At 37.7% G+C, this 23,129-nt stretch overlaps 5 protein-coding genes across 8 annotated transcripts in view; 3 read left to right on the forward strand and 2 right to left on the reverse strand.

The window, feature by feature from the left end:
* LOC130985259 (uncharacterized) overlaps positions 1 to 23,129 on the forward strand; it is a 920,555-nt gene that overhangs the window by 216,708 nt on the left and 680,718 nt on the right. The window lies entirely within an intron of this gene.
* Positions 2,791 to 9,962, reverse strand: LOC130985225 (uncharacterized). Its single transcript, XM_057908061.1, is given in 9 exon segments — positions 2,791 to 3,534; positions 3,773 to 3,891; positions 4,107 to 4,495; positions 4,497 to 4,882; positions 4,989 to 5,119; positions 5,575 to 6,914; positions 7,614 to 9,199; positions 9,293 to 9,428; positions 9,536 to 9,962. Coding segments are annotated over 7 exon segments (3,816 nt in total). The 5' UTR covers positions 9,593 to 9,962; the 3' UTR covers positions 2,791 to 3,534; positions 3,773 to 3,891; positions 4,107 to 4,315.
* LOC130985279 (probable methyltransferase At1g29790) lies at positions 11,168 to 13,674 on the forward strand. Its single transcript, XM_057908181.1, has 2 exons — positions 11,168 to 12,448; positions 13,194 to 13,674. Exon 1 carries the CDS (start codon positions 11,320 to 11,322, stop codon positions 12,445 to 12,447), a length of 1,128 nt encoding a protein of 375 aa, XP_057764164.1. The 5' UTR covers positions 11,168 to 11,319; the 3' UTR covers position 12,448; positions 13,194 to 13,674.
* On the forward strand, positions 16,612 to 19,125 carry LOC130985334 (coatomer subunit zeta-1-like). Its single transcript, XM_057908267.1, has 6 exons — positions 16,612 to 16,823; positions 17,614 to 17,773; positions 18,173 to 18,320; positions 18,420 to 18,497; positions 18,664 to 18,748; positions 18,858 to 19,125. Exons 1-6 carry the CDS (start codon positions 16,821 to 16,823, stop codon positions 18,915 to 18,917), a joined length of 534 nt encoding a protein of 177 aa, XP_057764250.1. The 5' UTR covers positions 16,612 to 16,820; the 3' UTR covers positions 18,918 to 19,125.
* LOC130985254 (uncharacterized) lies at positions 19,084 to 22,937 on the reverse strand. Of its 3 annotated transcripts, none has more exons than XM_057908122.1 (8): positions 22,585 to 22,937; positions 21,518 to 22,322; positions 21,189 to 21,377; positions 20,983 to 21,074; positions 20,530 to 20,589; positions 20,372 to 20,441; positions 19,950 to 20,153; positions 19,084 to 19,609 (listed from the first exon to the last, which is right to left on the reverse strand). In XM_057908122.1, the coding sequence occupies exons 2-8, from the start codon at positions 22,196 to 22,198 to the stop codon at positions 19,223 to 19,225; spliced, it is 1,683 nt and encodes a 560-aa protein (XP_057764105.1). In that variant the 5' UTR covers positions 22,199 to 22,322; positions 22,585 to 22,937; the 3' UTR covers positions 19,084 to 19,222. The 3 variants fall into 3 exon arrangements, with proteins under 3 accessions (XP_057764105.1, XP_057764106.1, XP_057764104.1); XM_057908123.1 differs by having other exon boundaries at positions 22,472 to 22,721; XM_057908121.1 differs by having other exon boundaries at positions 22,468 to 22,720.

Raw genomic sequence — 23,129 nt, forward strand, 5'->3', positions numbered from 1 at the left:
GTAAAATTCCGAGAGGCGGGAACACTTCTTTCATTGTACTCATTCCAAAGAAACAGGAAGCAGATACTATTGAGGAGTTCCGTCCCATCTCTTTGATCAATAGTCTCTATAAGGTCATTGCCAAGACGCTTGCAGGCAGAGTGAAGGTCGTGATTGGATCGATCATATCTGAGAATCAAAGTGCGTTTATAACTGGACGTTTTATCTTGGATGGAGCTGTAATTTTAAATGAGTTGATCACAGAGGCAAAGAAAAAAAGGTTTGGGAGGATCCTCTTCAAAATTGACTTTGCCAAAGCATATGATTCTATAGAATGGGATTATCTGGATTCCTTGATGGAGTTACTGAACTTTGATCCGATTTGGAGAACATGGATCATGGGATGTCTTTCTTCCAGCTCGGCAAACGTTCTGGTGAATGGATACCCGTCCGGGGAATTTTGTTTGGAGAGAGGATTGAGACAAGGGGATCCGTTGTCACCTTTCCTCTTTCTTGTGGCAGCCGAAGGCCTACACTCTTTGATCGAGAGAGCAACTTCAAAACATATTCTTACTCCGGTAATGGTAGGTAAGGAGAATATCCGAATTTCTCACTTGCAATACGCGGATGATACCATCTTCGTGCTTGATCAAAATGAGAGAAATGCAGTGGCTTTGAAGGAGATCTTACATTTGTTCCAGTTCATTTCTGGGCTTGAGGTTAATTTTAAAAAGAGTTGTATTGTTGGGATCGGGATTGAAGCAGATAAAGTGCAGCGAATGGCGATGGAACTCAAGTGCAAAGTGGGATCCTTACCTTTCAAATACCTTGGTGTGCAGATTGGAGGGAGGAGAAAAAGTGTCAAAGAGTGGAATCCTATTGTAGAGAAATTGAAGAAAAGAATCGAGGGATGGAAAACAAGAAAACTATCGTTGGCTGGCCGTTTTACCCTGATCAAGGCGGTTCTGCAAGCCCTCCCGGTTTACCAACTTTCATTCTCCTTTATCCCAAAATCTGTGGTAAGTCAGCTCAATTCTCTAATGGTGAAATTCTTATGGGGAGGGAATGGGGTCTCTTGTTCTATTGCTTGGATAAAATGGAGTGACATGTGTTCCAATAAATGTGAGGGTGGAGTGGGTCTGAGAAATCTGGAGTGGTTTAACTATTCTCTGGTGATGAAGTGGGTCTGGAGATATCTTGTGGGGGGTGAAGAACTGTGGGCTAGAGTTGTTAGGTCCATCTACGGAGAGGTCCAGTGGGGGGAAGAGGGTCTCATCGGGCCGGGAAACAACAACATGAAGGGGGGGGTGGTGGCCTAAGGTGGTGGGAGCCGGGGGTGGCCGGGGAAAGGAATGGTTTTTTGGGAATTTGGTGCGTAAGGTGGGAGATGGCCGCGACACAAAATTCTGGAAAGACAAATGGGCGGGCTCCAAACCTCTTCGCTTTGTTTTCCCAAGACTTTTTCAGTTTTGTATGGATAAAGATATGTCTATTTTTGAGTCTGGCAGATGGGTGGATGGGCAATGGGAATGGCGGTTCAGGTGGAGGAGAGAACCTTTTGACAGAGAGAGGACGAAGATCGGGGAATTAACCGCTTTTCTTTCTGAGTTTGTTCTTCGTGCAGGAAAAGATGACGAATGGTCGTGGAAAGCCTCACAAAATGGAGTTTTTTCCACAAAATCAGCATACCATTCGTTGGCGGTAGCTTGGAACGCCGACTCTCCAACTCAGCCTTTTAAGGAGCAGTTTGCAAAAGTTTGGGAGATCCCAGCTCCACAAAAGGCCAGGGTGTTCGCTTGGAGATGCTTCAGAAATAGGTTAGCAACTTGTGACAATCTTTTTAAGAGGAAAGTGCTCACGACGGCGGATTTGTGGTGTAACGGATGTGTGTCTAAAGAAGAAACGGCAGAACATCTTCTGGTGGATTGTCCGAAAACGGAACAGGTTTGGGATGATATTGTTGCGTGGGCTGGCTTTCCCTCGGCGAGACCGAGGACTTTGGTTCAACACTTCGAGTGGTTTATACATCTTGGCAGAGGAAAAAGGAGTGGGAAGTTGCTTCAAGCTCTGTGGCTCTGCACTGTTTGGGTGTTGTGGAAGAGACGCAATGAAACCAGATTTGAAGGAAAAACTTGGGTTTATGAGGAGGTGGCGATGGAAATTAAAGGAAGGCTATGGAGTTGGAACGAAGCATTTAGAATATGGGCAACGGATGTTAGTTTCTCTTTTTGGTGTTCAAAAAATTTCTTTCTTTCTTCATGTATGAATCTTTAGGTACCCCTGGTACCGGTGGTTTTTAATAAAATTCCTTTTTCCTATCAAAAAAAAACTATACCTCCGAAAAGCAATAGCCACAATGTCTTCAATTTGCCTAAAAAATTTAGGTCTCACTCTATTTTCCGTAACTATAAAGCATTCATAAATACAAATAAACTAATAATAGCAACTTGTTGGACTTGGGCTATTTTTGTTCAATTGTGTCACACTCAGTAATTATGATTTTCTCCAATTTTAGTTATCAACCACTAGTACAGAAAATAGCGGACTCAGTCTCAGTCACCCGACATGATTTATTACATTAAGAAAATGAAAAATTGATCGAATTTCTTCTCTATCCAAAACAGTAGTAATGTGTGTGCCTATATTGGCTTGATGACATATTCTTTAAATTTCTTTATTTATTCGTGTAATTTATCAAAAAAAAAAATGTCTAAATTTCATCGAGCTCGACCAAGAAGCTATTAATAAGATTCTAGTAATTTATTAATAAGATTCTAGTAATTTGTGACGTTTAGTCACGAGACTCACAACTCACACAAGAAAATGTTACTAAGATTTCAATAATTTGTACTAACGTTTAGTTACCACCTCTCTAAAGTCAACCATCAAGGAATACAAAAATTCCAACTTTCACTAGTCCAGATATTGACCCCCCAAAAAGAGCTGAATGATTCAAAGAGGAAAAAAAAGTTTACAAAATTAATGATGGCGACTGAAGAGCTATGTAAAATACCGCGGCTTCCAAATCAACGTTGAACAAAATTGCAAGGTTCCAACAATATCAAGTAAACGTTTTCAAAACTTTGAAATAAGCAGTTCGTTTTAACTTGAGAAAAATTGGAGAGGATAAGACCTTCGATGCCTCCATTGTGGGACTCGACTGCCCTAGAAGTGAAGGCCGCAGTGCGAAACCCTTTCTTTTCGCCTACGTCTGAACTAAAACACCCCGTCTCGGGGAAAAACCGATCAGCTAGTTGCCCTCACTTGCAGCTAGATGATGCCTCAAGGACGACTGTTGCTCGTGACTCAAGGAAAAAAACCACTCCCTTATAAAACTACAGGGAATGGACCTGACTCATGGCTGCTGGAGTTTCGATTTTACCTTCCGCGACCTCTTCAAATTTGATAGGAGTGAGACCAAGCAAAGAAGTTATAAGGGCAAATTGGACAGGAATACTCAATCTCTTGAATGTGATTTCACAAAAAAACTTTGAGAACCAGGCTCTTAATTTCTTAACACCAGGATCCTCATATCCGCCAGCACCAACTCCAAGCCTGCACGACAGAAGCAGAATTAGATGCTTTGGATCATGAAAAAGGGAAGGAGTATAGATGGTCACAGATATGAAAGTGTTGTACCCTAATTCATTTGTGTTTTGTAGAACAGTGGAAGCATAGTATTAGAATCTTAAAAGTAATATAATCTTAAAGAAATATGAGAGTACGCCACAGGCACAGCAAGTAGTAATCATAATTTTACGCACACATGCATACAGATTGTTTCGGACATTACCTCCCAAGTTGACCAAGAAGTATGATTATAATGATAGCAGCAGAGAATCCCTCCATTAAATGTACCTCCGAATATTCACAAATCTGCCATATGAAGTGATCTGATGTCCAATCCCAGCTCTGCCATGTCAAGAGATATTGAAGGTAGTGAGACATACAAAAATGAAATGAAGAATGCTGAAATTGAGGATTTCCTACTCTAAAATGCACAACGACTAATCATAGCAAAAGCTTAAAAAGCAACTTAACCAACTAAAACAGATTAAGCAGAATAGTGAGAAACCATGCTATAAAAAAAAAAGCAGCAGCAAAAAGATACAAGAAAAGATTCATACCATGACTGAAGCTAGAACCTCAACCAAAGAAATAATATCAAGGAAGTTGCATAAATTCTCATCACATGCCAAAGCCTCTCCCGAGCCTGAAACTTCTTTGGCTGCATCCTCATGGAGCAACAGTCTAGGATCCTGCAAATTGACTAAGGCAAGCGAATCTTGTGGCAATAACCCACCATTACACTGCTTTTTGAGGTTCTCTAACAGCATCACCGCGGACATCTTCCACAGGAACTGCACCCTGCTGAGAATGGACAATGTGTGCACAACAAGATGCTAGATGGGTTTCTAACACCTGACAGGGAAAATGATGTACAATTGGCTGACAAAGTTTGCTCCTCAAGAAATATAACCACGGATTTTACCACAGTCATAGCTATGGAGTACTGCTGAAGAGGTAAAGTATTTGGAGCCACATATGAGGGCAAAAGCATGAAGAATAGCCAACATTACTGGACGGTCAAGCTTCTGCATTCTAATAATGCTGTATGATATCTCACAAACATAACCAATATTGTCAACAGCGGAGCACAATGATGCTAACAGACAACCCCCTGCAACCAACAGATGAGCTGAGGCAGCCACTTCCAACAGCAATGTGGGATTGCCATTTAAAATGAGGTTCAATTTGGAAGTAACATGGGACTCTGACTCGGACGATATGCCACCACAGACAAAAACTTTACTCTGTTGAAGAAAATCTTCAATGATAGCAAGCAGTTCAGACAAACCACACGACTCAATAACCATCATTTTCAAAGATGGATTGGATAGTGCTGCACGGAAAGAAGGAATTCCTTAGAAACACCAAAATAATAATGGAACATAAATAAAAAACTGCAACGTACAACAAATGAAATTTAACACTGTTATAGAAAATACCTGGGTTGAAGAGCATGCTCACCGAACCAAGAACCTGAACAAAATTATCACTCAAACCATTTGTCCAGTTCTTCAGTCCAAGTTCAGAAATTTCAGGCAGTATTAACGACAAGAACACGCATGCCTTTTCCCTGCAAACACCAACACAGAGCAAAGATCTATGATTAGCAAGTCTCGGCTAATTTTTATTTCATTCTTGAAGCTCTCTACTTTTAATAGTAGATATATCAAGACACCTATCAAGTGTGCCAAAGCATGGTATCATTTCAGGTCTTATATGCAACAGAAATCGCAGAACCTACAAATTCAGCATGAATATGTAAACCATGAGAAGTGGAGAACACAAGTACTACATGAGCCTGGTCAACAGGCTACAATATTAAGAATCACTATTTGAAATTCTTAAGATGTCCATCACAATTGTATCTAGAGGGCAAACAGCTAAGGAAGTTGAAATAAAACACATAACTAGTAAATCCTAGTCTTCTGACAGTATATAAAACAAATCCTAGTGATTGTTAACCCCTGGAACAAAGTGATAAACAACAAATCAAGTAAAGAAACGCTATCAAACAAATTCACTCACCTAGTTGAGAGATCTTTAGCTTCATGAAGGGTGCATATAACATTTTGAACGAACATCTCCACTGAATGATTAAAAGAACATTGTGGCATGCAACTACAAATTGTCTGAAGGATCCTCAAAATGCTGGAATTGTCTTTGTTGTCTGAGGATACAATAAAACACTTCAAAATCTTACCACGGCTAGATGCAATCCCATTTTCACCTGATTCAATAGTTTCCTTGTTTCCAGAACCAGAAAGATATGGCATTCCCAACTTCCCACTTGAAAAATGGATTTCTTTGCAATGAGTATCATTTGCTGCCAGTGGAGATATATCTTTGGAGAAGTCAACAGACTTATGCTCCATTTGTAACAGTAAAGGAACAGAGCCATTAGATACTGCATTAGTGAGATTATTCTCCATTTCAATAACTGGATGACTTCTCACATTTGACAACCTCTCTTGGAAACTCGTACATACCAGCATCTCAGAGCTAACTACTTCAACCTCAGGCAGAATAGGAGATAGGGGCCTGGCAATAGCTCTACGATAGGAGTCTTCATCAGCGATGTCTAGCAACTTCATATAGTCACCAGTGACCATCTGGTCAAAATCAGGAGTAGTGCACAGGCTGTGTCCTAAAATATTATTTGTTCCATCCTCAAAACCACAATCAGATCTGACTGCATCAGACCCTGGTGATGAAGCAGGTATACAGGCATCTGAGTTATTGATATCAGAATCGGTCATTCCTTTTGACATCCCAGAGTCTTGCAGATGATGAATGGTTACTGTTCCCTCTGAAGAGGTTTTTCTCTTCTTGAGAGGTCTAGAGAGCTCCCTGCAAGAAGTTCCTTTCAGACTCTCTTCTGGAGGTTCATCCACTTGGCCATTGCGAATATCATGCAATATGGCTAGTTTTTCAGACACCTGTTGATGATACTTCTCACCCTTAACATACAAATTTTCTACAGACTCTAGTGCACCATGAATCCTCTTCTTTTCATGCAAGACAACTCTTCTTTTACTAGAACTGTTTTTAATTGGACTTCTAGTTCTGTTATCAGCTTTAACTACATTTTGCTTGTTGTGCATCTTATCAGATATCTTTGGTTTGGAGTTTGGTATATCCTCCCCCAGGTCAGATGATGTCACAATAGAGAATGTGCCTCTTTCCTGTGATCCCACCAAGGGTCTATCAGAAAAAGATGCTGAACTGGAATATATGGCAGAACTCTGTAACAGTTTTTGGTTGGAACCTCGATATGGAGGATCCATCCTAGAATCTATACCTGACATGAGTCGACTGTTATCCCCATCAGAGCCTAATATTTCTCTTTTAGTGGTCTGACCGCAAATCTGCAAAGTAACATAACCCAGTCAATTAGCACAGTCCACACATGATTAAGATGCATGGCATGAATTAGGACCATAAACATGGTGTTGTATGTGTGTGTAATTGACACTACCAAGAGTCAGGATGCTATTTCTCAAACACTTCAAAGAACTAAAATAGCATAACTAACACTAATATGAAATCTGCAACTCTTAATCCCATATAGAAGTATAACAGTTTTTAACCGATACATTCACACTGCCCCGCAATTGTTAGTTTGTCACTTGCCACATAAGTCCTAGAGATAGTTGAGACTTGGCACATGAGCTCTTATATTTCATAGATTCACACGCGAGCCTAGTAACACTCAATATAGCTAACATAAAAACAATACAACAAAAAGAGCAACAAAGTTCAAACCAATGCACAAAAAGAGCTATAGCACTTATAGCACGAACAAATAAGTACTAGTAACTAACCATGATTACTTCGTTTCACAATTCTGGCTAAAAAACTAAAGGTCATTGATATAGATTACTGCAGTCAATTATCTTAACTGTAAACAACCACAAATAAATGGGGACAAAAAGAAAAAAAAAAAAACGAAGATGCAAGAACTCTTTTCTATAAATTCAGAAATGAGATATAAAGACAACATATTACTGACTAATCATGAACAGGAAATCATTTAACAGTTATGACTTATGAGTAAGAAAACTAACCTTTTTTAACTGATCTATACCTTTGGAGCCATGCAAGAAACTCTTATCTAGTATATTCAAGCGCTGTTGGAACTGAAGACTCTCCTGCTTTAGGTGACATAATTCTTGTTGTAGCATCTTGTTACGAAAACCTTCTATCTTTGTTGCTTCCTTGGCATGTTTTGCAAGCAACTTTTCTAGCTTCAATTGTTTCTTTAGAAGTTCAACTGTATCAGTTTCAAAAACGATATCATTGTCTATTACTGGTGCAGTGCCGGCGTAAATTCTACATGAAACAAACTCCTGCATTTCCTTCTGCAACTCTTCTAACCTGAGCTTGTACTTCTCCAACTGTCCAGATAGTTGATCTGCGCGATGTTTTTGTTCCATGGACATCTTTTTGTATTCTTCTGCATTTTTTGTCAGTTTCTTTGCTTTCTTTTTTGCTGAATCTGCTCGCTTTTTCTCCCTCATAATATTATGCTCTTTCTCCGAAAGCATCTTTTTCACCCATTTAGAGAATTGGGTATCATTCTTTAGCATTTCAGTGCATATATCAGTGGCATGTACTGCATTGCTGCCAGGACTGGCTTTGACCTCAACTGACTTCCCAGAGGATATATGTTTACGTACCTCGAGCTCTTTGTTTTCAGCTCTATTCTTAGCCTCTTCCAACTTCCGACTCAAATCATCTGCTCGAGCTTTCTCAGACATGGCCCTCTTCAAATTCGTTTCAGTAAGTTTCTTTTGCTCTTCAGATTTGACCACTGCCAAGTTTGCCCTTTTTCTTTCTTCAATGGCTTTCTGTTTCTCCACCTCCACTTTCTTGTGAGCAGCTTCAGATTTAGATTTCTCCAAAGCCAACATTGACTTTAAATCACCAGTTTCCTTTCTTAACTTCTCCAACAAAAGCCTATCTTCAGATTTTTCAAAGCATTTGTGTTTAAGCAACTCACCCTCTAATTGTTCAACCCTATTCTTAGCTTGTTCCAACCTCCGATTCAAATCATCTGCTCGATCCTTCTCCAAATTCACCTTCTTCAAACTCGTTTCAGCAAGTTTTTGCTGCTCTTCAGATTTAGTCACTGCCAAGTCAGCCCTTTTTCTTTCTCTAATGGCTTTCTGTTTCTCTGCTTCCAATTTTTTCTCTGCATCTCCAGATTTAGATTTTTCCAATGCCAATATAGACTTCATATCATCTGTCTCTTTTTGTAACTTCTCCCACAGAAGCTTATACTCCTCAGCCTTTTTCCTCTCTACATTAGCAGCCTTCTGCATTTCACTAATCTTATTTCTTCCCTTCTCTAACTTCTTCAAAGCCTCATCCGCTTTCTTCTTCTCCAACTCAGCGCCTCTCTTTTCCGAAGCTGCCTTCCCCCTCTCTTGGTCCAGAAGCTCCTTCAATTGCTTAATTTCTTCCTCAGCCTGAGCAATACGTTCTTGAAGCTGCTCATCTGCTCCGTGAGAAGCAGAACCGCCGTTTTGCTTCAGCAATCGAACCTCATCTTGCAGTGCCAAAACCTCATCCTCAAGATCAGTACGCCGACCAGCCTCTTTCTCTTTCTCATCTTTCCAAAAATTAACCTGCACCTTGAGTTCTTCCAATTCTGGAGGAAAGAAGACGAGAACATCATAATGAAGGAATAAAAAAGATTAGCATAAAAATAACAATAACAGTAATACAGAAGTACGCAAATCACCTTTTCTCAGACTCTCGTTATCTTTCTCGACCACATTATATTTCTCCTCCAACATTTTCGTGCACTCGCGAAACGTATTCTTCACCCCTTCAAGATTCGCATACTTCCCCAAGAGCTTCGAGTGTTTCTTCTGCAACTGCAATAATCCATGAAATTTCAGAAACGCTACAAAATAACTCAACAACAAAACTCCCATAAAAAACTCTACAAACTGGAAAAATATCGGAATAAGACCAAAATTACCGCGGCGCAGCAGGCATTGGACGCCTTGTCTTGCTGCACCTGCACATCCTGCGCCATTTCTTCAGAAGCGGCAAACGAAACCCTCAATTTCTAAAATCAAAATCGACCGCGGGGAAAGTGTCCCAACGATTCGAAGCGGAATCTGGTTTTGTCAGAGAGACTGAACCGGCCATTGGTTCAGTAAAACCTAGAAAGCGACGCCGTTTAAGGGGCGTCCATGTAAGAGATGAAACAAATGGCGATCGATGATTTCTCAGTAAGAGTAAAACTATTAAACCCTTCCCAGCTCTCAAAACCCCAATATTTTTCTGTTGCCAAATAAACAGAGAACCCTAAACGGAAAATGAAACAGTTTATTTTAAAATAAAAAAAATAAAAACAAAAAAGGAACTAAAAATAAACGGATACGTCCGCCCGTTTCTAAGTCGGTTCAAATCTAACAGTGGGTTTAAACTTTAAAGGGGCTTTTATTGGGCTTTTCTTTGGCCCAAGTTAAGATGGCACAGCCCAATCCACGCCACCGACTTAGCATTGGTGGGTGTAGAATGTGAAGTGACAAGGGAATTGAAAGGAAAAACCGAATCTACCCCGGAGCATTTCCGTTTTTGCTCTTCATTATTTGATCTTTTTAAATTTTATTACTCTCTTCGTCCCATTCTAATAGTCTTGTTTTCCTTTTTAGTACGTCCTATTAGAATAGTCTCATTTTTATTTTAAATGTGTAGTTAAATGACTAAAATAAAATAGATCACACCAATTTTTCAATCAAAAAACAAGTTTTTTAATCTCCGTGAAAAAAAAAAAAATAAGATTATTGGGCTGGGATGGAGGGAGTACTTTTTGTTTGTCATTTTCTACTCTAACATCACAATTTAAATTTCTACTCATAAATCATAATTTTCTATTCTTCAATTTAAAGGTTAGAAACTTGTGACAAGGGCAAAATTAATTTGTACTTATTTCTTACGGAGAAACACTAGTAGTAAATATATTTTGAGGACAATTTTTTTAGAAATTAATATCCAAGCAACTTTTGAAAAATCTCAATAACAAAAGATTGAATATTAATTTTTTAAAAGTAAAATTGAACTAATTAATAGACAAAAATTAAAAATTTTCAAATATTTGTTATCTTGAAATATATATATATATATAAATATATATATATATATATATAAAAGGATGTGATATAATAAGAATCATATCTTCGTTGATAACTAAGAACATAAACTTGCAACAATTAACGTGAATAAATAAATGTAACAAATGCATAAATACGTAAATGAATTAAATTTAATAGAACTTATTTAAATTAATAGAAAAACTTACTCACTCCTTTGACAAAAGAATCTACTCACTTGAGATGGCCTTAATTATACAAGTTTTTAGCCAAATATATAGCAAACATGAATCTCATCATTTTAAAATGGAACTAATTGCATTATTTTAAAATGGAACTAATTGCATTGTAGTTACCCCTCTTTAAAAAGCCAACACATTTTCTCATCATTGTCTAAAAAGAGTAGTAACAGTAATATACAAGGGCAAATCAGTAATTTCATCAACAGGAGATTCAGCAAGCTCTAGAAAAAAAGGATAAAGATTCCCACGTGAAAGTCAAGAACATAGATAAAGACGCAATATTCCCAAAAATTGGAAATCATCTACTTACGGCAACGTTCACATCACTCTACTAAAATTGTATACATCACAGTCTCACTCTCGCGAGCAAGAACTAAGAAGCGAAGCAGCAGATCAAGCAAAGGAGGAGAAGAAGAAGAAGAATGGGTTTCACGATGGGCCTGAACCTGCTCCTCCTCCTGGCCATGGTGGCCACCAACATCCTCTCCCTCTACCACCTCTCCTCCACCATCCAGTCCAAGCCCCCCGCCCCTCCCCCCGTCCCCGACCACCTCATCCACCAGCTCTCCACCATCCGCGCCACCATCAACCACCTCACCTCCCTCAGCCCCTCCAAGAAACCCCCCTCCGCCGCCGCCGCCGCCCCCGCCCCCTCCGATCTACTCCTCTACACCCACTTCGCCCCCATCGGCTCCTCCTGCAGGGACAACCCAATCCTCCTCCACAGCTACATGAACTACACCCCCTTCGCCCCCTGCCCCCGCGACGCCCCCTTAGCCGAGGATCTCATCCTCAGGGGCTGCCACCCCCTCCCCCGCCGCCGCTGCTTCTCCCCAACCCCTCCCGCCCCCGCGACCCCCCTCCCCGCCGATCCCTTCTCCCCCCTCCCCGAGAAAACCGCCCTACTCAACCACCACACCTGCAAGACCTTCTCCTGCTTCGCGGGCCTCAAACCGGAGATGGGATTCGACATGCGGGTCGAGAAATCGAGGTATTTAACTTACAGAACGGATCTGGATCTCCCAATTTCTCAGCTCCTGCAGCTGGCGAAATCCGCCAAGAGCGTAATCAGGCTAGGGCTCGACATCGGCGGCGGAACCGGAACCTTCGCAGCTCAGATGAAGCTGCAGAATGTGACCGTGGTGACCACCACCATGAATCTCGGCGCGCCGTACAATGAGGCGGTGGCGGTTAGGGGGCTGGTGCCGCTTCATGCGCCGCTGCAGCAGCGGCTGCCGGTGTTTGATGGGACCCTGGATCTCGTGCGCTGCGGCCACGCCGTGAACCGGTGGATACCGGTGACGGCGATGGAGTTCTTGTTTTTTGATGTGGATAGAGTGTTGAGAGGTGGGGGTTACTTGTTGTTGGACCATTTTTTCAGTAAAAAATTGGATCTTGAGAAGGTTTACACGCCGTTGATCGGGAAATTGGGGTACAAGAAGGTGAAGTGGGCTGTGGCTAACAAGGGTGATGCTAGTGGGATCAAGAATGGTGAGGTTTATTTGACTGCCCTCTTGCAGAAGCCATTGACTAGATCAAGCTCCAAATAAGGTACTTTCTTAACTAATGGTATATTATACTACCTTTTTAGTCAAGTGATTGTTTGAGTTGGTTGTTTATGATTACTTCAATCAATGCCTGCTTTTAGTTGTCTGTGACTGTGTTGGAAATTGGGTGTACAACTCTTCAGATACAAGATTTGTTTATGGATGTTTGTTGAGGGTAAAACTTGCAATGATGTTCATCTGTAAATTCTTACCAACTTTGATTTTGCTGTGACTGTGAGGTGCATTGTGTTACATGATTGTTTCTAGTGTTTTGATGCTCTCTAGTTCAGGTAAATTCTGCATTTGTAGTTGCTAGACAGTGTGCTCTGTGCTTGAGAATTTCGCGTGTTGTTTAATTGATTTTGGAGATGGAAACATATTGATTTCTTGAAGTTTGAACGAAGCGTTGGTATGGTATGTAATGCTCTTGGTTGGAAGATGAAAATGTTTGCCCATGATGAAGTGAACTTGGATTGGAATAGATTTGTGCTTCACAACTTTGTTACTACATCAACAAGATCCTTTCTTGGAAATGTAGTATATGTGGTCTGATTTGAACATCCTATCCTTTTACACAGTAGTCTGGTTTAAAGATGCATTTACAATATTTATTTATATAATGTGATTCCCTATTCATTGAACTTGTACACAAGATCTCATAGGAAGGAACCACAAACTATGATCTTATACTTAATTTTTCCCTCGTTTCATCCTACACGTTCGTCTGCTCATATTCGCTTGCTCTGCAGGTTCTCCGTGCCATCTTTTTGACTTCGTCTCCGGATGTTGAAACCTTCCTCGAGGCTTCAGTGATTGCGCAAGCAAATCAACTGTACACCTCTCTTTCTCTCCTCTTTTGTTCTGATTAGATATACAGCAGACAGTTCGATTTGTCAGCAAATTCATCGTAGATTCAGGCAACGAGATAAGGCGATTGTTGGAGCAATTGTACTAGTTGGTAGTGTACAAGGTGCATTTCTGATAGATTAGAACTTGTATATCTACAAAGACTGGAAGTGTGAGAGCTTGCAACCACAAAACCAACAAATGTGCTATTCTGAATTATATAGGTTGACAGAATAAGGGGTGCTTATTTTCAGACAGTGTTATCTCGGTTATATATACAGCATGTTTGCAAGAAAAACAGAATTGAAACTTTTCAATTTGTGTCAACTTTTGATTATTTTTTTCTTCCAGATTTCTTGTATTTTTATTGAAGTTTTTTTTTTTTGAAGAGGTGTTTTTATTGAAGTTATTTTATTGTATTTTACAATTTATAGATACTGTACTCCTTTGCTTCCCCATTAAGTAATAGCACATACTCCCTCCGTCCGTGATATCGTTTCCACATTGTGGACGGCGCGGGTTTTAAGAAAAGTGGTGGATAGTAGTGGATATGTAGTGAGTGGAGTTTGGGTCCCACAATTGTTGTGAGTGGAAGTTTGTGGACCCTACTTCTATAAATGGAAGTGGAAACGATATCGCGGACGGACCGAAATGGCAAATGTGGAAACGATATTGCGGACGGAGGGAGTAGTATTTACTAGCAGGAAGAGTAGGAAGAGTTTACGTTGTACACTTTATTGATTTTTATTTTTTTTAGAGTAAAACTTTATTGATTATTGGTCTAAGTGAAATACATTATTTTTTTGAAGTAGAGAGGGTGTGCATTGCATATAATTCATGAATTATTAGAGTTTAATTATTGTACTAAATCTCATAATACATAATAATTAATTGTATAATAAAAATGAAAAATTATTATTGTCATGGTTAATATAAAATCAAAGATAGATTTTTAATGTATGTTTAATGAATTAATATATTGTTGTTCTTTTTTTTAAGTAGAAAAGTGAAGCGAAAAACAAATATATTTTTAATGATTATGGAAAATATCCGAAAACTGTTAACCGTACCATACCGTACGTAAATACGAATTTAAGGTATTTTTTTGATAAGGTAGAAACGTAGAAATTTAGGTAGTAGTATATTTTTCCAGATAGGGGTATAATCTATAGTTTTAAAATATATAATATATATTTTTATGTTTATATTTTTAAAAATATTTAGAAATTTTATAAAATGATGTATATAATCTATATTATGTGAATATATACAATTGTGCATGAATTTATAAATATCATCAAATGATACAAAAACAAATAAAATATAGTATATAGTATAAGTCATACAATAAAATAAAATTGTTTATTTTGATATTATAGTATAGTTATAAGATATAACTAAAATTATTGTTTTACAATAGATTATACATCTAACTAATAATAGTTACATTTATAATAGCATAGTTATAATATTAGTATTATATTATAAATAATATTACGTCTAACATATAAATTATATGTAACTTATAACATTTATATAATTTACTATATATTACATGAATGCATACAAGTATGCGAATATAAATATCATCAAATGATGAAAAGTGAATAAAATATAATATAGTATGTAAGTTATATATATAATTTAATATAACTGAATTATTTATATTGATATCATAACATAATTATAATATAATATTCTATATTATATAACTAAGATTATTGTTCTACAATAAATCATACATCTGACGTGTAACATCTATGTATATAATAGCATAGTTATAATTAATATTGATATTATATTATAACTTAGATTACATCTAACTTTTAAATCTCATGTAACTTATAACATATACTATATAGTATATACTATATAACTTATAAATTTATAAATATCATCAAATGATACAAAAACAAATAAAATATAGTATATAGTATAAGTCATACAATAAAATAAAATTGTTTATTTTGGTATTATAGTATAGTTATAATATATAACTAAAATTATTATTTTACAATAGATTATACATCTAACTTATACTAGTTACATCATATATAATAGCATAGTTATAATATTAGTATTATATTATAAATAATATTACGTCTAACATATAAATTATATGTAACTTATAACATCTATATAATTTACTATATATTACTTTTTGTTTATTTGTGATATATTTTAATTATTATGTCATTTTTATATTTGTTAAATATTATTCATTATCTAAACATGTTTTAAATAAATAAATTATCAATTTTTTACTATATTGAATTTTATCGATTTCGGTAATACCGATTGTTTTGGTATACCGTTAAAGTGCGGTATACCGTGAAAGTACGGTATACCGAAATTCGGTAAGGTATACCGAAATGAAGGTACGGTAAAGGTTTTGTATATTCTCCATACCGTACTTAAGGTATACCGAACTAAGGTATACCGTAGGTAAAGGTAAGGTAAATGTATGAATTTTCTCCATACCGGAGGTAAAGGTAAGGTATAAGGTATGATCGATTTAATAAGGTATACCGTACCGTACCATCCCTAGTCGCGATGAAAATTTAGTTTAATTAGTTATAGTTAATGAATTCATGTTTTTTATTGAATGATTGTAAATAGATTTGATTTCAAGAATGAAAAATTAAAATAATGATAGCATGAGATCTAGATATATGTCAAATAGATTTAGTGTAAAATCTAATGAATTAATATATTCTTATAAGTATAGTGTAATATATAATTTACAAACTTATTCTCAAAATAAAATATTTCATTCGTCTCAATATTCATGACTCGTTTCTTTTCGACACGGATATATAAACAACTCATCTATTTATAAGTAAATCTAGGCTAAAGCTACATTCATCTTTTTGGTTCAGGTGTAAAGTGTTGAAAGATTATGCTAGCTAACTCTATATCTTAAAAATCATTATATTAATGTGAGAGCTAAGCTCCAAAACCCCTAAATTATTAAAACTTAATAAAATAACAAAGCAATTAACATGATAATATAAATAAAACAGTTAACATAATGAAATAGTTGTCATAATTATGTAGTTTGTCTAACAATAAGATGAATATCAGTGTTTAATAGTAAAACTATTCTATTTTTTTTGAAACCCAGTAAAACTAAATTTTAAACGTCATTCGTTCATTTTATTATCATAACATGTGGTGTTTGAATTAAAGTCTCCAAAATATCGTGATTTATTAAACATCTCTATTTATTTATTTTGAGTTGGGAATAATAATACTAATAATAATTAATAATAATAAGTTCTCACATAAATCAGTGAATGCAAACCCCATCCGATTCGGCAAAATAAATGAATAAATAAAATCCACCCGATTTGCCACCCTTAATTGCAAAATATTGCCTTTTGTCCCTATTTTTCGCCCTTCACAGAAACAAAAGTGAAATTTTATTCTACTGTTGAAAGTAAAAGGAGACTCGTTTCTGAAACTCGTTCAAGGCTGAGCTCCTCCCCACGATCTGCGCGACCACACCGCAAAACCTTCTCCCCTCAGCAATGGTCTCTCTCTCTCTCTCTCTCTCTCTCTCTCTCTCTCTCTCTCTCTCTCTCTCTCTCTCTCTCTCGCTCTAACACACACACACTCACTAAACCGATGAATTCATTTTGTGATAGATTGAACCCTATTTGTTCAAGTTATACTCACCAGAGTCGTCGATTCTATGATTCTTAGTTTGAATTGTTCAAATGACGCTCATCAAATAAACTAGCTAATGATTTCGTTATATTGATGAGCAATTTTGGGGAATAATTATTTGGTTTTCACTGAATCCTTTGTTGAAATGCTATAGAATGGAGGCGTATTTGCAGATCTGTGAAGCATTTGTAAATGATTATCGATAATAATGGAGTATCTTGAGAAATGAAAATTTTCATTTGCTGTACTAACATTCCTCTACTTGGCACTCGCTTTACTTATTGACAACGGAAGTAAATGCACAGCTTCTGAATTCAAATTGCATAAGAAAAATAGATCAAAATAAGAAAGCATGAAAACTAGTGACTAGTGATCAAATAGTTTTTCGTGTATCTTACACTTTATCCCTATTACTGCTCTACTAGATCAGGTTGAGCACCTGTTTTTTTTTGTTAGAAAGGAAAATTTTGAACATAACTTAGATCTAAACATGACGACATGCGCCATGTAGTTTTCCTTCTGTGTTAGTTTATTGTTTGTCAGATTTCCTCATATGACTGAAACAATCACCTCATATAGAGGATGTGGGTTGATCCTTACTCCTGTGTTGCTTAGTTTCTTGTAATATTTAGTAGGTTGCCTTTCCCTGAACAGGAGTTCTGCCCTTCTGTGAAGAACATTCTCCTTCTTGATTCAGAAGGGAACCGTGTTGCGAGCAAGTTCTATTCAGATGACTGGCCTACTAACAAAGCGAAGGAAAATTTTGAGAAGGCTGTATTTACCAAGACTCAGAAGACAAATGCCCGAACTGAAGGTGCTCTCTGATTTTTAAGTTTTTGTACAATTTTGTGTTATTTTACAATTCTGTTCAATAACTAAGTACCACTTGCATAGTAGGAAAACTCAGCTGATCTACGGTACTATATCTAGATTAGCTTGTAGTGTGACCTTTGAAATGCTCTTACGTATCATGGTCTGATTATTAGAGCTGTTGCAGTTTCTCTTCCTAATAGTGTAATACATGCATGCTTCACTTATTATATCGTTGCAAACAGAAAGATTCCTTGACTAGCTGTGGCAGTATTTCCAAATTTGCTTGAACCAGAACTTTAATGCTTAATGAAATTCTGTAAATTATTTTTATATGTGCCAAGGCTACATAGCTTCTAATACTAAAGTCAGCCTTTGCTTTTCCTTGTTGAAATATTCCCAGCGGAGATAACTATGTTTGAGAACAACATCATTGTATACAAGTTTGTTCAAGACCTGCACTTTTTTGTTACCGGAGGTGAAGATGAAAATGAAGTTATCTTAGCCTCTGTTCTTCAGGGATTTTTTGATGCTGTTGCTATTCTACTCAGGTAGTTAGCTTGGCCTCTTATTTTCCTCTATGGCTGTTCACCAGTTGTATTCTGTGCTTCAAGTACTCTTTGCTCGACATTGCTATATTTTTCTTCCAGGGACAATGTTGACAAGAGGGAGGCACTCGAAAATCTGGACCTCATTCTGTTATGCATTGATGAAATTGTTGATGGCGGGTAGGCATCATCCTGTTTTTCCTCCTTGGTCTCAGAAATCAGTTAGTGATTCATAATATTGTCCTATAAGATACATAGTTAGGTTGTAGCAACAAGCATTAAGTTCTTAACCATAAAGTGCAACTTTCTTGACGTTTCCATGTCGCCCCTCTTTTTCCATGTGTAGCATTATTCTGGAAACTGATGCAAACAGCATTGCAAGTAAAGTTTCAACTCATAGTATCGATTCTGGAGCACCACTATCTGAGCAGGTATGTCGTTATTTGGTTTCAAGGATACTTGCCTCTGGAATCATGTATGTGTATGGACTGAATCATCTCGTATTTGCTCGATTTCTGATTGTAGTTTCTTCTTATGCAGACTATTAGTCAGGCATTGACAACTGCACGCGAACATCTCGTGAGATCCCTTTTACAGTGATGATGTGTAGGATTTCTAGTTCAAAATATGACAACAAAGGTTATGCTGCAGAAGACTTGACATAATGTAGTTACTACAGTTTGGTGAAATGTTGCTTCGGATTTTATTTTTCTTCCATTTTCACTTCTCAATATCATTCAGATTACGGCTTTTGACTACTCGTGACTTTACAAACGATGTGTGAATTGATCTGATTTGTTTCCGTTCACCTCTAAGTCGAAATGTTATACAAAAAACGTAAATAGAGCAAATATTCTTCAACGATAGTTGGATTTGTTAGTGTCGAATTACATGTGGTTGGTACGTTAGGTGATAAGAACGTAGTCCGCATCGTATTGGAACTTATCTCCAGCTGTTGGGGGCAAATTATGCCGAGAGACAGGGTTATGGACTTGGGCATGTGTCTCTGCCTCATGCTGGAACGCCTTCACTAAATGCTCCAATTCCAACTTCCTCACTTCAACGTCCTCTTCTCTTATGGGTTTCTTTAACCCGAGGTAGATCAACCCGACTGCGATTAGCACTGCGCCTATGAAGAAGAGGAGTCCTGCAAATAGAGCAAATGCGTACGGTGTGCCTTCTGCACCCGGGATCCCGTCCACATTGATCCCAAACAACCCGGTGATGATGGAGAGAACAAGGCCGCATCCTCCGAAAACTGCTAGATTGTGAGTGACCGTAAGGCTCCTATCCTGCAATTGAAGCACATACAAACATCGTTGCATTCATCAAGAAGAAAAATAATGGTAGGGATTAGAAGTAAGTAGAAAGTCTTTCCTAAGTGATTGAAAGTTTTCTGACTATTGAGAAAAAGATATATGACTCAACCAAGGACCTCAGGTTTTGGGCATTAACCACCTATCGCTAGATCAACACAAGTTTTCGGAGGCATTGTTCACTGGTTCACTAGTTTGATGTTACACATTAAACTGACACGAGAAAGAAAAAAAACCCACAGAATTGTGTATAAAATCATAAATTTCAGGCAATCAGATCGCATAGGCGTCTAATATATCTCAAAGTAAAACAAACCTGCAACCATGCGCGGAGTGTGCTTTGCATGACATCTTGGATGGTAAACAGGCGGCCACGAACTGCTTCTTGCTCTTCAATCATTTCCCTAGTACTCTTTCTTATCCCTTCCAGCAGACTTCTTGTCAAATTTCCCCTCAAATGCTGGAGGAGTTCAAAAACTATCTCTTCTCTTGCATGGAGAGACCATTTCACTCTAATAACCTGCAATTTACCAGGAATCAGTAAACAAGATTAAAAAAACAATGACATAAGTGATTTGAAAGCTCAAAGTTGAATTTACAATAAAAGTGAAGCACGTGGAAATTAAAATATTATGTGCTACTGGTGCAGATCGTGCTCCATACAAACAAAGAGTTGTAGTAAATGTGAATGAAATTCGTATTTAAAATGCATTGGAATACTATAGCGTGTATATGTACCTGTCTTGATAACCTTCTTATTTCTTGGTTGAGTATCGCCCCAAGGAGATTTAAATCTTCACGGGTTCTCCTGTCGGTGAGGGAGAGATACTCATATGGTGAGAGAGAGAGAAGTGCAAATAATTGAATCAAAAGTTGGTTAATTTAGCTTATAGTACCTATTCACGAACTTCAGTTCCACTTCATCTGCTGCCCCAAAAATGGACTTCCGGAATAGCCTTGAGTTAAAGAACAAAACAGGTTGCATAGTCATATAACTGATCATTGCAACATTGTTGGGGAGGCTTATGGCTCCACCATTGCTATAATATTGCTCAAGCTTGTAAAGCCTCTAGTTGAGACAACCTTAAATTACTAAAATTTTATTGCATACATGATTTTCATGATATTTATAATGCACTGAATGTTCTATTATCTCCTTTCGTGTCAACTGAAGTAAATGCAAACACTGAACCACTTTGGCCAGCACAAGATGGTGACCTTTTTTTTTTTTTTCTTATATAGAACTTGTGAGCGCTCATGTAAGATACCTTTCCACAAAGGGGCAAAAATATAGTCACAATAACATTTTGTTGCATATCCACTATAATCGAGAAGCCAGGTAGTCTCACCTGTCATCCCACCGTGCTAGGCGGCTAGCTAAACTTGCTATAATTTCATGTGCTGTCCTTGGAGTATTATAACCACCACCAAGAAGAAGTTCCTAGATAGGGAAAGCAACAATTTCAACAAAACTTTCTGCAGAATCAACCACAATATATATTCGTAAACTAAATGTCAAACACTGAAAAGGATGATGTATTAGAAAAAAACACACCTGAACTTCTGTAATGCCCAACACATTAATTCTCGAAGCAGATCCTTTAACATGTAGAACAGTGACAAGGTAGTACTGAGCTTGCCATGAACGAAGAACAACAGGAATGTCATCTTCTTCAACAAAGGGATCACCAGCAGACTGTCCCAAAAGCTCAAACAGTAAACCTCCAGCAACCCTTACAGGTACCTGTAAACAAAACAAGCATTGCAGGTGATGTAGAAAACTAAGTGTCACTTAAAGGTATATAAGAGCACAACTCTGTACTCTTCTATTTCGTTTGAAGAGTACAACTTGGCCGCATTGTAATAGTACACTATTCCATATACCTCATACAAGAGGTGTTTCATTCGTTCGCTTATCAATCTGCTCTCATCTCTCAAAGCAGTTCTAATGGCAGGGTGCAACCACTGGGCGGTGTTAAGCCACGCTTCGATATTAGGATGGCCGGCAGAAAGGTGGCACCACCACGTAGGCCCAACCGGCCTTTCCCAGTATGGAGCAGCTAAGTCAGCAACAGTAATGTCATCCTCACCATCCACAAATTCAAAATGTTGAGTGGCCCATTCTGCATCAGCTTGGACTGTTCGGACGAGTTCTGAAATCCTAGCCCATCCAATCGGAACCCAACAACTCCTTTCACACCTTTCATCGGTATGCACTCTGCCTGATTGAGATTTCTGGCCATCCAAGTTAGAAGAGCCAGCTGTTTGACCCTCCAGTTCAAGAAGGGGCTCAGATTCCAGAAGAGAAATCTGGGGTTTCGACTCTGTTCGTCCATCATAGTGCATTTGGCCCTTCACACTAAAATCATCTAATCTACGAGATGGTTTGATACTTGAAGTGGATTTCGGGGCGACCGGTCTTTTAGCCGGTCGGATGAACTCAAAAGCGCAAATAAGTCCATCAGTCCATAATTGATTCCCAGACATGACATCCTTACTGCTGTGAACTCTATGATTTTCTACCGTCTTTGTTTTACCATTTTGATCCTCATTCATTGCACTCATGCGATCCAAACTTACAGTTTATGAGGCTCTCAAACGCTCCTACCTAATAATTCCCCTATACGCATAAATATGCACAAATTTACGTCCGCTCGATTACATCTAACGGAGAAAAACCATCCAGAAACTGCAACACAGGCATAAATTTTCAATATTTCAGCAACAGGCTGAAAAAAAACTTTAAATGATAAAAATCAAATTACTTCAATAACACGGAGGGTATGAATGTCAGAAGCTAAAAGTTCACTACTACGAATAAATGCAACAATTACCTACTTCCGAGAAGCAACATCACAAGCTGAAATCTAGCTCGTCCTCATTTCTCTCTCACGAATTACTAGAGAAATCCTGAATCTCGGAAAAAGGGAAGATGATTGTAGGAGAATTACCGAGATCACGGAAGCTTTATCGGCGGAGAGAAAAGTGAGGGTTGCCGAGAACAGTCGGCGCCTCGGCGAGTTCAGTCACGCTAGGATTTGCTTCAACACGTGAAGCGAGAGAGAGTTCCAAGAGTGGTAAAGTTATGCAAAAGAGGGCCACGTGTCATCTCATTTAACTAAAATTTCTTTATTTGGTATAAACCGTCGGATCAAATTTATTTATGTTAATTTTACCTTTAAAAAACAACAATTCATCAAATTCCATTCAATTTGAATCGATTTTTAAATCCTTTTTTTCAAAATTCAAATTTGGCCGGTTCGATTTTTGTTCCTGGAACAATAATCAGGATCAAATCGAACAAAACCCAAATATCTGAGAAAAGTATAATTCTATTTTAATTATTTTATTGCTCAATAGCTCTTGATCAATTTAAATATTGATTTGGGGTATATATTTAAAATTTAAAATGCTACTATGGTTTGGTGCAATCATATATAGAGAACATTTAAAATCGATTGAACCCAATAGAAGATATCAATTTGAGTGGGATTCG

This window comes from Salvia miltiorrhiza, chromosome 5 (assembly GCF_028751815.1).
Source record: "Salvia miltiorrhiza cultivar Shanhuang (shh) chromosome 5, IMPLAD_Smil_shh, whole genome shotgun sequence".
Classification (NCBI taxonomy): Eukaryota; Viridiplantae; Streptophyta; class Magnoliopsida; order Lamiales; family Lamiaceae; genus Salvia; species Salvia miltiorrhiza.

Coding starts and splice junctions, on each gene's coding strand:
- LOC130985279 (XM_057908181.1), top strand. CDS start 11,320: ATGGGTTTCACGATGGGCCTGAACCTGCTCCTCCTCCTGGCCATGGTG.
- LOC130985334 (XM_057908267.1), top strand. Junction 18,321..18,419: donor GCTGTTGCTATTCTACTCAG/GTAGTTAGCTTG, acceptor TTTTTCTTCCAG/GGACAATGTTGACAAGAGGG. Junction 18,749..18,857: donor GAGCACCACTATCTGAGCAG/GTATGTCGTTAT, acceptor CTTCTTATGCAG/ACTATTAGTCAGGCATTGAC.
- LOC130985254 (XM_057908122.1), bottom strand. CDS start 22,198: ATGAGTGCAATGAATGAGGATCAAAATGGTAAAACAAAGACGGTAGAA. Junction 21,075..21,188: donor TGGGCATTACAGAAGTTCAG/GTGTGTTTTTTT, acceptor TTCCCTATCTAG/GAACTTCTTCTTGGTGGTGG. Junction 20,590..20,982: donor CTAGCACGGTGGGATGACAG/GTGAGACTACCT, acceptor CTTTAACTCAAG/GCTATTCCGGAAGTCCATTT.